The sequence below is a fragment of the Atta cephalotes genome (assembly GCF_000143395.1).
Source record: "Atta cephalotes unplaced genomic scaffold scaffold00055, whole genome shotgun sequence".
NCBI lineage: Eukaryota > Metazoa > Arthropoda > Insecta > Hymenoptera > Formicidae > Atta > Atta cephalotes.
The window spans coordinates 295,226-312,528 of record NW_012130119.1 but is presented as its reverse complement, the minus strand read 5'-3'; the positions used below and the strand labels follow the sequence as shown (position 1 = coordinate 312,528).

Here is a 17,303-nt window from a genome sequence, read left to right as displayed (position 1 = left end):
ATTGTATAACTATCTAAAATTTTTCGCTTCAAGTTCAAATGATTTTTGCTATAGTCGAGAATTAATTAACGATCTTCTTGGGATCATACTTTATTATAATCAATTTCGTTCAGAATCGTGCGTTTTTTATTTGTTTTTAATTCAATAATATATAAGATTATTAATTGCCGATTATTGCTTTTAATTCAGAAAGAAGTTCGGAAAATGTTGATCTCGATATAGATTACATAAACACGAGTTATCATGAAATAAAATTTCATCATTTTATAGATGAAATCAAAGAAATATCTTGTGTCTACTTCGAAGAGGATCTTATCTTAACTTGATAAAAGTGAAGCAACCTTTCGCTTATTAACGATATTCAATTTTATCAGAAAAAAGCATTTGAAATCTTATAATAATATTGTTGACATCATTTGTCTCATTTGTCATCATGATTGATATTTTCAATCAGTGACTAGACTTTGAACCCAACAGTTATTAATTCTGACACACGAATAAGCGATGGGGAAAAACATATAGAAACAACATTTTAGGGATTTGATTTCTGTAAGTGGCAGATTTCCATTCTGTTCGTTGTGACTATTAATGTGAAAGTAAGCGGAGTAATTCGAGGACGCCCGGTTGTACTTGAAACTAATTTCTCGGTGAAGAAATCGACAAAAGCGACTTGCTGTTATTTACTTTTTCCTCGGATGCGAGATATTTGAGAGAGAAATGGTTGATTTTTTCGAATCACAAAAACCTATAGCGTGCAGAAATGCAACCTCTACGCAAACATCAGCACGGTAAGAATTTAGATTCTTCAAGTTAGTATAATCGGAGCCAATATAAATCTTGATAATAAAAATCAATGAATATTTTTATAATTATCTATTGATTCTTTGATTAAATTTTCTAAAATCTTCTCGAACGAAGAATCATCATAAATTATACATATTATAAATAAATATATCCAGGATATAATTTTTTTTCGATAACATTTTTTTAATTAAAAGGATATCTAATGAGATTTTTAAATTTTTTTTCTAATGAGATATTTCTTTTAACTTCCTCTAATTATTTAACTTTTTCATTATTGTCTCGATCTCTTCTTTTACTTTTTTTACTTTTTCTTTACAATTTTGCTTCTAGTAGAAATAATATGAATAAATAGTATGAAATGAAGCATAAAAAAAATTTATTCGTTACATATATATATATGGGACATGGGAAACGAGGAAGTTAATTATAATTACTTCAGAGAAATCATAAAACATAGTGTGCTGTGAAAACTTCCGGCAAAATAGCAGAATAAAAAATTGGAATGTCAAGAATATTCCGACAGAAATCCAAAACTAAAAAATGTATTCAGGAAAATATGACTTTACAGATATATCTAATGTCCTCGAGGACTTCCAACTATCATTAGAATGATAGTAGATAAGTTTATTTTAAATCGGTGCGTGTTTTGTAACCTTCATTTCAAATCTCTCGTAATAATTAACGAATAATGGCCGTTTAAAATAACGTTCAAAATAAATAGAGCGTGCCAGTTATTAGTCATTGCATTGTTCATTCAATTTTCGCTTAAAAATATTTTGTAGAGTGCAATATAATGTTCAATACTACTATTATATAAAGACAAAATTCTTATAAAAAGCATTTTAATGGAAAGGCGAATCGGAAAACTAATGAAGAGTAGATGTGAAATAAAGAATTTACGATATTGAAATTTAAAATATAATAATATATATACATTTTTTTTTAATTATAAAATGTTTTTTAATTATAAAATGTAAAATATATATAAAATATATATTTTATAAAATATATTTTTATAAAATAAAAAATATATGTAATAAATATATGTAACAAATACATAAATTTCAATCTATACATATATTAACAAATGAAAAATTTTTTTATTTTTTAGAACGTTAGAACTTTTCATATTAGGAAACTTAGGACTTTTCATAATAGGAAAATTTTAAATTAATATTAATGCAGTGATATCGATATAAATATTTTACCTATGATTTGAATGTAGCTTCTTCCATTATTTTGCTTTTGATTTTCATACATTTTTAGACTTGCTCTATCAAGTACTTTCATTATCTTCATCTCTGTATTATTTATTCCCATACTCGACATTTAATAACATTAAAAATGTTTTGGCTACCCCAGCAAATGAGAATAGACTAAAATGGATTGAAATTTTTCTGAATGCGTATTTTTTAAGTAGCGAATACTTTTTTTTGGATTTAATTGGATTCAATTGGATGCAATTGGATTGAAAAACTGCATTTCCTATGCAAAATTTTGAATTGAACAATATTCACAATGCACAGAAAAAATTAATATTATTTTTAGATTAAAAGACATAGAGATATGCTCCATGCAATTCCTATAAATGAATAAAAATGCATTCAGGATTGAAAAGCGTTCATTTTAACATTCGTGAATCAATATTTCTGAAAATCTGAATCCATTTCAATTCATTTCAACTCATTTCCGTTTGCTGGGATATTAATGAGTGCTTTTTATTCATTAGTAACATAAGTATCGTTCTGTCTTTGTTATTAGAATGCAAAGAAAGTTAACGATATTTGTGTCGACTTGTACATTATTATAAATAGAAAGTATTTAATTATCATCTCACGTAGCATAGCGTAGCATCTGTGAAACAAACTCAAAAAGCCCTTATGCAAGTGATGTAATATTACTTGTTCATTAAATTTGCAAATGAGTAGGTACTACAAAAACGATTTTACATAAAAATCAAGACAATGAAAAAAATTAAACAACTTTTAAACCAATGAAAATTGTGCCCAAATTTTACGCAAAAATAAAACAATTCATGGGAACTTTTCAGCAGAGGCACAAATTGAGTGTGCTTTTGTATTTCAATAAGTCATAAAGAAAACTAGCACAAATAAATAAGAAAAAAAATTTTTTTTGTTAAGTTAAATTATCAATGCATACGATAGAAAGATAATATTTTATTTTTTGAATATTAAAATATTTTAAATATTTTTCGAAAGATATGAGGAATTTATGTGAATACATACCGCAAGATTTTAAGCTTGTCCCTATTAATGTGCCCTGTATTGGAGCTGAGAACGTTGTGTTATAAGTGTACTTTGAAATAAATATAATTGAAATAATGATTTATGTAATATTAACATAAATAATTAGCTTAAATTACCTGTTTTAGTAACTGTATGTTAAAATGAGTTAAATGTGGATAGACACACAAACACATTGGGGACATATTTAATAAGGCCATAGTCGCTTAGAGGACTTATTAATAGAAACAAAAACATGCTTTTTATTTTTGTCAAAAGCATTATAAAGTATTAATATTTTTTAGATTAAAGAAATATTGTAAAAAAAAGAAGTAGTTGAAAACCCGATATTGATAGCAAGCAGATAAAAGCTACAATATTTAATAATTAATTCAATAATAAGCAAATTGGCTAAAAAGGGGCACATTAATAGGGACAATAATCTATAGATATATACTGCAATGCTGCTTTTTATACACAGACTAGAATATCGACTGTATCGAGTGTAGAAAGTGTATCGTACTCTGTACTATGGTGTATTACGTGTAGTAGAGAAAAAAGAAAGACTCATTGAGAGACTCGCGTACGTCTTCCCCGATGATATATTATGAAATTTTCATGCGAGACTGTGAAAAAATTGCGATCTTCCGTGATCGAGGTGCGTCGCTGCAGGCCCTTTAACGCGAGACAATTCGCCCTTTTGTCTCTCGTTCGTTCTCGATTCTTACCGAGATAAATAACGGTAAGATAGGTTAATATACACTAAATACATATATCGCATTTGCATAATGTTATAACTTAATATTTTCGCAAATGCTGTTTTTCTTGTGATGTCGAACGAGTTGTTGAAATCGTTTGTTTACGTTCAACTCTGACATTCCGACTGACATGTAACATATACACAGTGTTCACGAAGTATCTCAGAGATCTTTTAACTGATTCTCACGCGAGGGCTGATGTGAGAGCTATGCGTTTCTCAGGAATGGTCATCTGATTTTAATTAAAACGTAATGAATAGAGCGTTGATTTTCACCAGTTTATTAATTAATTTTTGTTATTGCTATGTGCAACCGTTTAACTCTCAGAGACGCTCACTTTATGTATGATCACCCGGTACATTGTGTACCTCTAACATAATATTTACTATCATACACAACACATTTGTTGTTCCGTGAATACGTAACCAATAATTACACTACATTACTTATTTCGATTGTGTAACAGTGTCCATTTTATTATTTGTAAGAATTTTTTAATGTAAGTTTTTTGTGTTGTTTCTAATTAATTAAAATAAAATCTATAAATAATCTTTGTTATCAAAAGCTTGTTTATCAAAAGTCACAGCTTTTGAGCTTATAGAAAACTCACTCTTAAAATAATTTCTGTGGGAAAGAATTTGCTTGAGTTTGGAGATATGTAGTAATCAGCGATGTCGCAACTGAGAGAATTGCAACTTTTTTCACTTATATTTATAAAAAAAATATTTCTAATATATCGTAATCTGTGTTTATATTTCAAATATGTGTCATTTTACTCCAATTCTAATCAAAATATTTTTGTAGCAAAACTCTTGCCTGGTTTCTAATAGATTTCTTATAATCAAAACTGAGTTTCCCAACATAAAAAAGAGAATGCCTCTTTTTTTTTTACTCTCTAAAACTTTTGGAGTGAAGCTCGTTCTTAAAAATTGAAAATTAAGCCACTCTTTTTCAAAATGTTCAATTTTCACTCTTTAGAGATTCCACTCCAAAGAATTTAGAAAGTAGGTTCATAACATTTTTGATTGTATTTTAAGTATATTATTCTAAAGTTCTGAATTTTATCTATTTTGCATTGTTTAACATCATTTTGTGATGCTAAATGGAATTTCTGCGTATTCTAAACGACTTTAATTTTCTAATTATATAATTAAGAAATGCTATAATAATTGATTCAAGTATGGCGAATGAAAATTCTCATATCATAGTAAAAGTTAAAAGAGAAATGATGATTAACGTTTGTTTATTGCTTTCAGACCTGTAGTTCCCGTAAAAATGGCGCGATCCTATAAAAAAGTTATAATAATCTCAATCGTCGGTTTAATAATCATGACTCTTGGCATCATCACAGGATCACTTTGGGCTACTTTGCTGTACGAATTGCTATTTACAAAGGTACATTCAAGGAGTAGAAAAACTTTACATCAATATATTTATGTTAAAGATTATGTGTAATATATATGCATTTCTATGCAGCTAATGACGTTAACGCAAACATCTTTCAATTTCAATATGTGGGTGGAAACTCCTATTCCAATGTACCTGAAATTCTACATGTTCAATTGGACTAATCCACATGAGTTAGGTGTAAAACCACATTTTCAGGAAATGGGACCTTATGTTTTTCGGTAACATTATTTTCATAAAAGTTCTATTACTCTAATGTCCGTTTCCGCCAATGTAGATTAACTTTCTCGGTTCAACTTAAGTTCTAAAAATTAGAAAAAGTTTTAAAGTTCTGAGGTTAATTCAAGTTCTAAAAATTAGAAAAAGACAAAGAATAAGTTGAACCGAGATTAAAGTTAATTTACATTGATGGAAATGGGCATAAAAATCATGATGTTATATCAGATTTTTACGTATCTTTTTTGCAGAGAAATCGATTACAAAGTAAACCGAGTATGGAATGAAAATGGAACCGTCACGTTTCAAAGGAAGAAAGTTTGGTTTTTTGAGCAATCTATGTCGAATGGAAAGTTAACCGATCAAGTTACAAACATAAATCCGATAGTTGTGGTAAGGCGAAATTATTTGACAATCAATTGCACACTTTTTTACATTGAATATTCAGTTGTTATATTAATTATTATATTGTTTATCTAATTTTAGACGATTGCAACTGCGGTGAAAGGTAAGCCTATGTTTATACGCAAGATAGTCAATAGAGTTATGATACGTTTAGGAGAGAAGCTAATATTAACTAAAAGCGTGAAGACATTGATGTTTGAAGGATTCAACGACACATTGTTGGAACTTGTGCAAAAGATGAATGTGACCGATTTACCTTATTCTAAATTTGCATGGTTCTATGCGGTGAGTACAACGAATCAAACGTGCATCAAGCAATGATCTCAAACATAAAAATTATTTCTTTTTTTTCATAGAGAAACGGCTCGGCTACTTACGACGGCGTATTCAATATGTTAACTGGAGCAAATAATTTGTATGGCATGGGAATGATAAAAGAATGGAATTATAGTAACCAAACAAATGATTATACGGGTTCTTGTAATATGATACATGGAACATTGGGAGATTTTTGGCCACCTTTAGCGAACAATGATACGATATCTGTATTTGTTCCTGATATTTGCACGTGAGTGATTATAAAAACATTATAATTTAAGTTAATATGAAAATTTAACTTAATTATATTATTACAATAAATGAAGCTTCGATTTAAATATTAATCCATTCATTTGCTGTTAACTCCCACTATTAGTTTTATATGGAAAATGTATCTTCGGCTTGTTTTTTTTAAGATGTAGCATTAAATCATGAACAAATTGGAACATATATATATATTAATTTTATTATTATATATATATATATATATATATATATATATATATATATATATATATAAAATATATAAATTGACACAAAGTTAATTTTAATTCTTCCAAAATCAATCTCGAATGGGAAAGTAATGCATTAAAATTTACTTATTATTTAGGTATGTGGATTTGCAATTCATAGAAACAATGAAACTTGAAGGTATAACAGGAAATAAGTATATTGGAACGAAAGATATGCTTGATAATGGTGAATCTGTACCTTCGAGACGATGTTTTTGTCCCAATGGAAATTGTGGACCCAGCGGAACATTAAATATTTCATCTTGTAAATTTGGAGCGCCAGCTTTTGTTAGTATGCCACACTTTTATCTAGCCGATCCAAGTTATACAGAGAACATAACAGGAATGTCACCAGATAAACAAAAACACGAATTGGTGATTGTTCTGGAACCAGTAAGTATCTTTCATAAATGCTACAAACAGAAAATATGCAATGAATATTATACGAAAGAAATTTTAAAGACTTCAGGTGTCCCACTTATGGTTAAGGCGCAACTGCAGTTAAACTTATTGCTGGAACCAGTGGCTGATATGAGGTAAGTAACAGATGAGCATAGCAGATAAAGCATAAACAAAATAAAAACTTCATAAGAAGAAAAAAGAAATTGTTTAGAAGATTATGAAAATAAAAAAAAAGGAAATTCTTGGGCTAACAAAATAATTTTATTTAATAAAATAGCAAAGTGTCGAAGTGTTCTATTTAAAATATCGATTTCCATTAATACTTCATATAGAAACTAAACTGAGTAATTAAAAAAGTTTAAACTTTAAAAAAAAATGTAATATATACGAGGGTTATTCGGAAAATTAAGATTATAAGATTTTTTTTAAATACAAACAGGAATAAAAAACTCGTCCCACGGTTAACAAAACGTATTGAAGTAAATAGTGATTATGTGGAAAAATAATAAAACATATACTATAATCCCTGTCAGTTTCATTAAAATATATGCATGTTTGTATTTTAAAAATATCTTGTAACCTTACTTTCCGGATAACCCTAAATGTGTTAAGGATTATTTCAATGCGCTATATATAATTTTTTTAATTTGATAACAGACAAGAAAACATTTTGTTCAATTAATTTTCGATATTTCAGCATATTTGAGAATATACAGAAGACTTACATCCCAATGCTGTGGTTTACTCAAGAGGCTAATCTAACTGCCGAATACTCAGGCAACGTTGAACTACTTTTAATTCTTCCATCATTAGGTTCTGTAACCTTTTTTGGAATCGCAGGAATCGGTGTTCTAATATTCTTCATCGGAATTTTCATTTATATACGACAGAGGTGGCGAGGAGAGGAAGGTCAAGTATTGATATCTAAATACGATGGCGATGTTAGAACACGAGACGAAATGTAGTAATTATTTCTTTTTGTGGGTATGATTGTTACAAGTCGGACCGCGAGATTTAAATTTATTTCGCATTACTTATTGTATAGTCATAACTAAACATTAGAAGTTCTATTTATGTTTTTCATCACTAATTTGCGAGCTATATCAACGCAACGAAATTTATGTGGATCGACAATTTTCTATGCAATGTGGAATTTATGTCGATAAAAATATTGCATGACTTTACGTTGCTATCAAAAATTATATTAATAAAAATAACATTTCTATTGGCGCCAGACTTGTATTGATCGTGCTCTTTTATGTGCCATGGATAGTGTTAAGAGTTTTTATTTCTTTTACTTCCTTCATGTATTCAAGCTTCCTTCTTTAATTTCGATATATATATATATATATATATATATATATATATATATATATATATATATATAATTATAGAGCACGCAGAGATAAGACTGTATCAACGTCTTATAAATTTGACATCAAAAAAAATAATTAATGTACTGCAAGGATATGAAAGTGCCTACTTTATCTGTTAGTATATCTATAGTTATATTATAGTTATAGATTTTCAACCTAGTAACTCTTAACAAGTATAATTTAAATTGATATAATTTAAAATAAGATGTAAATGTTAAAAATTTATTTCTACATTTGTCAAGATATGAAATGAAAATGAGTTACTTTTATATTACCGATATAAAAATCTGCGGTAGAACAATCTTCACATATGTGTTAAACTTCTTTTCGATTTGGTATATGTGAAAACGCATTTAAAGGAAATCTAATATTACTGGTACTTCATAGAGTATGAATATATTTACAGCAATATGTATATAAATTATTATTTTAATATTAGATGTTATATAGATACTAAATATTATTATAGTTATATTCTCTATAGAGTCTAGTTATTTCATAGAACAATTTTTAGACATTTGTCATCTGTGACATATGTAAGATAAACTATTTTGACTAGTAAATTTTCTACTTATGGTGAGCTAACAATTACCATTCTCAAACGTTCTCTGTTAATACTTATGTCAGACGAATCCATTACGCGAGTTTTGAAATATATTTCAGAATAATCGAAAGAGTATTTTTTAATTTTGTTATTTTTAATTATATCTTCTATTTGTCAGTGAAAAATTGCGAATAAAACTAGATTTTTTCATGATAGCAATGTATGTATAAGTGTAAAGCACAGAAACAATATATTTCAACAGAAAGAAAAATGAAATTTGGAAGAATATCATTGTAATATAAATTTATTAAATTTCGGCAAAAATATTCTATTGTGTGTAACGAACGCACTTCATCAATTCAGGAAAATGATGGAATCTAATAATTATGCGAATGAAAAATAAAATTGAAAAAATTAGTTTCACGCAATTATGTCGTATTAAATTTTCAAAACTAATAATCTTCAAATTCCGATAATTTTCTTCCAAATCAACGATATTTTCTCTGTTGACAAGAGGAAACGTTGTAAAATATTTAAAGTCATAGTGAATGATAAACGTTATGGTTTATTTTCTCAATAATCAGTGAATATAATTAGTCTCTGTTTATTGAATAATCACAGTTTATATAGCGAAATACAAACAATAATTAATTGTACAATAAAAAATACTCGAATCCATAATTTGCAATGCAATAAGTACGGCATTAGTTGAAAGATTAAACAATAATTTACGCGCGAAATTTATTATACAGTACGATTTTATTAATAATAACAATTTCGATATTTTTATAAATTATTTTTGTTATTATTTTGCGTTGAGTACGAATATAAACACGATTTAATTGCGGTAAATTAAATATTGTAGTTGGTTATCGAAGCTTTAAAAATTACATTGAGAAGCAATGAAATGATAAATATCGTATTATGTGAAATTATCAAAAGATCTATTCATATGAAAAATTCAAAGAAAGCAATTTGTCATATAAACTCTGGATCAATATGTTGTACTTGTATAATTTTATATTGATTTTTGCAGCTTCAGATAACAGCTTCAACAAAATATACTGTAGTTTCACATGATCGAATGTTTAGCCTAAATATCTGTGATATACAATGGAGAAAATATATACGTGTAAAAAATTATAAAACTTTTATCTTATTAAAGTGTATTTGTCGTTCATTCTACTCCTTTGCATATATGGTAATTGCATTATTTTTGTAATGTGATTTCCTTGGATTTAAGCTCTTTTGTTACGAAACAAAAACACTTACGTTAAAACTTCTTTAGCTAATAAAAGCTGGCATTTTACTCCCACTCTATTAATTTTCATATACAGCGAAGTTAAATAGCTCAAAGTTCGATATTATTCGATATTATCAACTGATAGTGAAACATCCCTGAAATACATGTCATACATACATGCCATATCATACATTCATTTGTAGAATATAGCAATATAAATATTATCATAAATATATTTTATTTTATATTGAATATAAAAATGAGCTCGAAACTAAAACGAACTCTAATTAAAATGAGCTCGAAACTATGAAATTATAGTGAAAGCATACGCTTTCTTGCTCGTGTTGCGTGAATATTTTTATCGTATTATCAAATCGTATTATCTACAACGAGACTATTGATTAGACACACAGAGCGTTGTACATTATGTTACGTTCGAGTGATTTTTTTTATTTGTGGATTCATCGAGAAATTTAGTAACCCAAATGTAAGCTGTTATTCAAATGAAATCCAGGCATTACTCTATAGAAATTAATTTGTCGACTTTTTTTATCCGTTTTCACCCAGAGAATTTTTATACAACGCGTATTTTTCAGTGCCTTCCTATTAATGCATCTTTAATGAGCGCGAAACGATTCATAATAATATGGCAAAAAGGTACATTTTTTTGAGATATTATCGAACGGTATTTTACGATCGCTTATTAATTTTTCATTTTCAAAATTGCAATTATAATTAAATATAGATATCATGTTTAGTTTTTTTTAAGTATCCTTGATCTTTTATTTCTTATATATAATTTTTTGCATTTTTTATTATATTTGCCGGATCTTATTACCTTCCTCATTTCTTTATATTTTTCTCATAAATGCTAATACATAGTAAGTACCTAATGTCTTGTTATTCTGTACATTCTGTATAAAAAATGTCGTCTTTGTTATTTTTTCATATATTCTGAAGTAGCAAAAATTTATAATTTCACTCTTGACATTTCAATTTATGCTACTAAATAATCAATGCATTCCTCGGTAATTAGAATGGAACCACGATTATCGAATTAATTTAATCCCTAGATATCTTCATTCAAAGTATCTTTAAAAAAATCGCATTAATATGATTTAATGTTAAATAGCATAATCGTATTTTCGTGTCTTGTGCCTATCATAAAAGCATTTTGGATTATTTTATTACGCTGTGTAATATATTATACGTTTCCGTTATAATACATTATTGTTAAAATATAATACCGTGTTTAAAAAACGAATGACAGTTCTGATTATGATTGATTATAATAACCAAAAAACTGAACTGCTTTTATTACGAAACAATGCATTTAGCTTTTGTTATTTTATCCAGTGCTTCTTTTTGGTGTTTATTCCGCATTGATTCAGAATGACTGGCATCACCTTTCATTTAAGTGAAACGGAAGTATTTACTTTCTTATCTTCATCGTTTAATTTCTGTTTACGCATCAATCCAAATAAATCAGCTTTCTATCACATTCGGAAATAACTTCCCTCAAGATTATATTTCAATTTGTTGTATTATTAAATATTAAATAGTAAATAAATTCCTTAATAATTATAATCTGTAATATTGTATTTCATAATTAGGTATATTGACAGATATATTCATATTGACAAGGTATTATCGGACATATTAGAATATACTTCGGTGAAATAAACTATTTACTTTTCCACTCTTTATGGTCACGTTTTCATGGCCAGAAATATATAGGTCATGTTGAAGAGGACCGTAAAGTACAGAGTTGACGGTGCTGCAAGCTTGACGTGACAGTATTATCTCTTCCGTTTGTTAAGTGCATTCAGAGGCAGTATTTCACAAAATAGAAACCAAGAAAAAAATTATCTCAAAGGATTAAAAAGAAATGATAAAAAGAACATGCACTCGACCGAACTTATCTGTATTCCGTTGGTTTTTCCAACCTATTCTATTTTCTTTTTTTTGGAGGATTCAACTCGCGTTGATATATTGCAGTTGTCCTCTCGTTGCCACTAAAGACACATCTTCAGAAATAATATTATACTATGAATGCATGAATAATATTTTTATGCGCGGAAAAATTTAATTCTAGTTCTCCAAAAAAAGATTTATGTACTTCTCCTTTTCTTGGACATTCCATAGATTTAATTAATTGTCGAGTGTAGGCTCATATCAGCGAAATTAAAATTAAAATAAAAATAGAGACATATTTTTTTAGAGGCAATTTTTTTTGTGATATATTTAATTCAAACGTATACACGTTATAAATGTATTTAATTGTATGAATATTTATGTAAAATTCGCATAGAAAAAAGCAGCGTAAAAAAAACATGTTTTAAATAGTTTAAAACAAATGTAATCGATGTTTTTAACATATTTTAAATGTTTTTTTAAAAATAATACTGTTTAAAGCATAAAAACCAATTTAAAGAAAAACAAAATGTTTTATTAAAAAGAAAACATTAGTCTTTGCCAATTCTAATAAAAAGTCATTATCAAAGATAACAAACTCCACTACCATATTTTTAACGTAACTTGAATATAAATAACAAATAAGTAAAAAAAAGCACATTATCTTAAATAGCGTCGATTAGTGCTTCGCACTTTCAAAGTTACAGCGATAATTTTTCATTGCAATATAGAAATTCATAATCACCATGCAAAATCCTATTAATCAAAAGTATCTTGCGGATTTGAGAACTTGTCATGGTGGTTTGCGCAATCTTGCTCGAACATATTCTGCCATAACCGTTCCTGGCCCCTCAGGAATAAAATTAATTAATGTTAACGAAGAAGTATTAAATTGCGCAAAGGTGGGACTATTGAAAGTCTAGCTTGCGATAAATCGTCAAACGATAAGATAACAGCGACAGGGGCAGTTCAATGGTTGATGATGAATGAACTTCTGAATAAACATTGAGAAACGATGAATAGCTCGATGAAAAGTCTCGTGATTTGTTAAAAAAAAATATTCATAAATAATACATCAAAGGCTCGAGACATAATCTTTTATATAGATATACAGGGCGATTGGTATCAAACACAACATTTAATCCTAATTTTCAAATTTGAGAAAAAATCCTTTTGCAACACACAGTTGCAAAATATCGAGGCATAATTAATAGTTTCTGAATTATAAGTGATTAGAATTTATTTTAGAAACAAAAATATGTTGAATGAATTAAAAATTTTATTTCCTTATTTTCAAAAACGAAGTTATTTTTTAGCAAGATTTTTTTTTAATCTCGAGCTCACAATTTTTAATGCTAAAGTTTAAAATATTATAAAATATTATAAAACAATAATCCTTAACAGCTTTTTTTCATTAGCCTCAAAAATAAGGTATCCTTTTAACATTTTATACGATAGTTACGAATCATCTTCTATTTCTAATATTAGAAATAAATTGAATAAATAATCGCAAGGAACTATGATATCATATATCACAGTTATAAACATTTAATTAAAGAAATGATTAATGGCTTTGTAACATATGTAGATGATAATCGAAATACTATTTGAATACGCGTATGTATTCCAAGAAAGCGAATTTAGGTTAATGTTGAGAAAGTACGTATACGACGGAAACAATTTTCTAGACTGTTTCTTCCATATTTTATGTCAAAACAATTAAGAAATCACTTTTTCAAATGTCCGTATTACTAAGTAGATTACTAAATGTATCGAAAGCTTCTTTTATAATTAATTTGGTCTGAATATTCAATAAATAGTTCCTTAAAATATCTGGATTAAATATTCAATAAATAATCCCTTCTTTAATAGAAACATAATTTATAAAAATAATTTCTAAATACTGAGCAAAATTGATTAAAGCATTAATATTTTTCATATTTTCCAAAATGTACGCAGCAGTGTTATTTTAGCTTTAATAAGAAGAAAATAAAAGCGCATGCAATTCAATAATGTCTCTTTTAAACACAATAACGAAGCCAAAGGAATATTTCTCTTTAATAATCTGAAAAAAAAGTTATATTAATGGACATATTTTATATACATGTAATTACATATAATTACATATAATTACATATAATTGCACATAAAATATGTCAATTTTTTATATAATTATATATGAAACATTTTTTCCCCGGGAATATATTCTCTCGGAGATCTACTCAACAGATTTGCTCAATTCTAAGAATTTTCGATATTACATTGTATTTTTTAAATTATATCAAAGTAACCAATTAAAGTACAGTTCGGAATTATTCCAAAGATGTGATCTTACAAAAAATCTTTCTATTTCTTTTTTCCAATCAAATCCAGAATTAAAAAAATCACTGGTGTCAGTACTATTGTTCAGAAAGAAATTAATTCGTCAAACTCATTAAAAAAAAAAATCTGTCAGTAAAATTGAGATTGAAATTCGTAGGAAGCATACATGTATCTACATATATTTTTATCGATCGTTGCGTATTTAGATTCTGTAATTTTGTAGTGAAGAAAAATAGTTGATGTCGGTGTACAAGCAATTGAAATATTTTCGTCTCCCTAGATTGAGCAATTTTCGCAGAGTGCAAGCGCGGCGTCGTGACCGACGTCTACACCACACGGCCTCGTTAAAACAGCGCACCTCAGTTTCGCTGAGTCTGCCGGCGCGTTCGCATCCTTCCGCACGGAAGATCGGCGCTGTAACCCGCTCCGTCGGGGGTGTTTTCACCTCCCTGCGGAGACTGGAGACCGGAGTCCGAGCAAATATCGTAACAACCCTAAGGAATACTTTCGCGCGGATCGACCCACACTCAGGTTCGCAAGAGTGCTTAAAGAAAAAGAAATGAATACAGAGAGATGCGGTTTGAAAACTTTGTGAAGTCACGCACGAATTTTATGCATCGCAAAAACGTAATCTTCAATATTTTGCTTGACGGAGTTTTACGTATAAATATCGTCGTCGACAATTTTTTCTTCTCCGGTAACTAGAAGGTAATAATTTTGCGTATTATCGGTAATTTTTAATGGTTGCTCGAGTTATGTAAGTAAATTAGGTTTTAAAAAAAGTTAACATTATTTTCGAAGCATATGATAAAATCAAAATTTAATTTGTCGGCCAAATTTCAATGAAAAATTGTTATTTCTATGTGTAGTATAATATTAACAAATATTTTTATGAAATTTGTTTGTACATAAATATGTACAACACACATTTAATTTATATGTATGTATTTGTACAAGTAAAAGTGTCACACCTAATTAAAAACAATAAGCAATTAAGTATATGTTATGTATATTTAGTCTGCGCGATAATTCATTTAATTAATATCATAAATATTAGATCTTTTTTTTTCATCATAAATATTTTTTATTTATATATATTTTTATCTTTGTATATTTTAGAAATAATTTTTAAAAGAAATTTTAAATCAGGACAAAATTTTTTAAATTAGAAATTTTAATATAAAAAATATTTCTAGAGCATAAAAGCTACTATAAAAATCTTTGCATTCTTCATATTAAAAGAGATTGAAACATAAAAGAAAATTAAGTCCAGACTATTTTCTTTGCTGGATGGAAAGTAAGAAACCCGGAAAATGCGTTTGTTTATAGTGAAAAATGAACTTAATTTCGTGGAATGTTTGGCAAACATAAAACTCGGATTATTTTCAACATGTTCTTTAGTCTTATCTTATTATCACGCCGAAAGAAGAAAAAATGCTCAGATCCGAAGCCAATTGTAGTAATCTATTTAAATATTAAATTATAATTCGTACATAGAGAGAAAAAAAATTCTCTTATCGCATAATAGGGTAACTCCGGTATACGCCGCACCTATCAAAAACTTTATTAAGTATGATTTACTATGTTTAAAGTAAACGAACTATATCAGTAAAAACTTTGTTTACTATCTACTATTATGAAAAAATATTAGTAATCCGTATTAGTAATCCGAAATATTTCGTATTAAAAAATAAACTTTTTTAAACCTTTATATTTTTGCCGTATATCCCATAGGGGTAAGATATATGACTACTCATAGGGGGAGAGAGAGTATATATGGCTCATAAAACATTTACAAATGCATATAATGCATATAAATAGAACATAAAATGATGATGACAATAATTTGTAAAATGCGTTTATAAAGTTTTATTAAGAAATAAGAATGACAAATATATATATGAAGTAATAAAAAAATAATTACAATCTTCCCAGATGTACTACAAGCGTTATGACATGAGGTACATATTTCATGTAATGCGTTTATTGTATTTAGTGCACTAAATTCAATCTGCGCACTTTGTAAGCTTTGGGTATAAATCCCGCCTGTTAAAAATGCCATATATCCCAAACAGGTGGTATATTCAAGATAACAAACAAAAAATACAAGTACTAATATTTTGTTATACAACATACTTAGTATTCCTCTACACTCATGTATCATGAAATAACAATAATAATAAGTCTTTTGCACGTCCTACAGTAATCATTTTATATAGATTATAATTTATGATATATGGCACTATTTAACACAGTGACAAAAATCATTCAATTCACAATAATTTCATTAATATTAACAGTAAGAAACTGAAATTATAACACAATACTAATATAAAAGTATGTAACAGAGTAGTTGTGGGAAAATTATACTTCATTCCTTCTATTTTTTTTCTGACTTTTACGGCGTAAATCCCAGCGCGGCGTATTTGCCGAAGTTACCCTATGCTTTATGTAAGCGTAAAATCCCGAGTACTGTAGACGCTTCTGACAGTTTCACCTCTATATTTTGCCACACTGAAAATTCGGAGTGACGCCACAAATATGAATAAGGTGTGTAAATCTGTGTAAATCTGTCTAAATATTTGATTCAAAACGTATATGTAGGAAATAAGCGTATAATCTTGCGATATGGCGGATGCATATATTCACTTAAGGAAGACCATTACTATTACGAGCCAACCGAGAAAGGAAGACTGTTCATTGTGAAGTGACTAAATGTGACCGTACCTTCATAGGTAACGTTAAAGTTTCATTGCGCATTTTCGCATTTACGTCTTTCAACGAGAGAGAGAGAGAGAGAGAGAGAGAGAGAGAGAGAGAGAGGTGTGTGCGCGTGCGT

At 28.1% G+C, this 17,303-nt stretch overlaps 1 protein-coding gene across 1 annotated transcript; it reads left to right on the top strand.

Moving 5' to 3' along the window:
• The first annotated feature begins 717 nt into the window (after positions 1-717).
• LOC105623262 (protein croquemort) lies at positions 718-8,030 on the top strand. The gene is made up of 9 exons (XM_012204661.1): positions 718-788; positions 5,062-5,200; positions 5,282-5,433; positions 5,680-5,821; positions 5,915-6,118; positions 6,190-6,401; positions 6,762-7,056; positions 7,126-7,199; positions 7,763-8,030. The coding sequence occupies exons 1-9, from the start codon at positions 718-720 to the stop codon at positions 8,028-8,030; spliced, it is 1,557 nt and encodes a 518-aa protein (XP_012060051.1).
• The last annotated feature ends 9,273 nt before the right edge of the window (positions 8,031-17,303 follow it).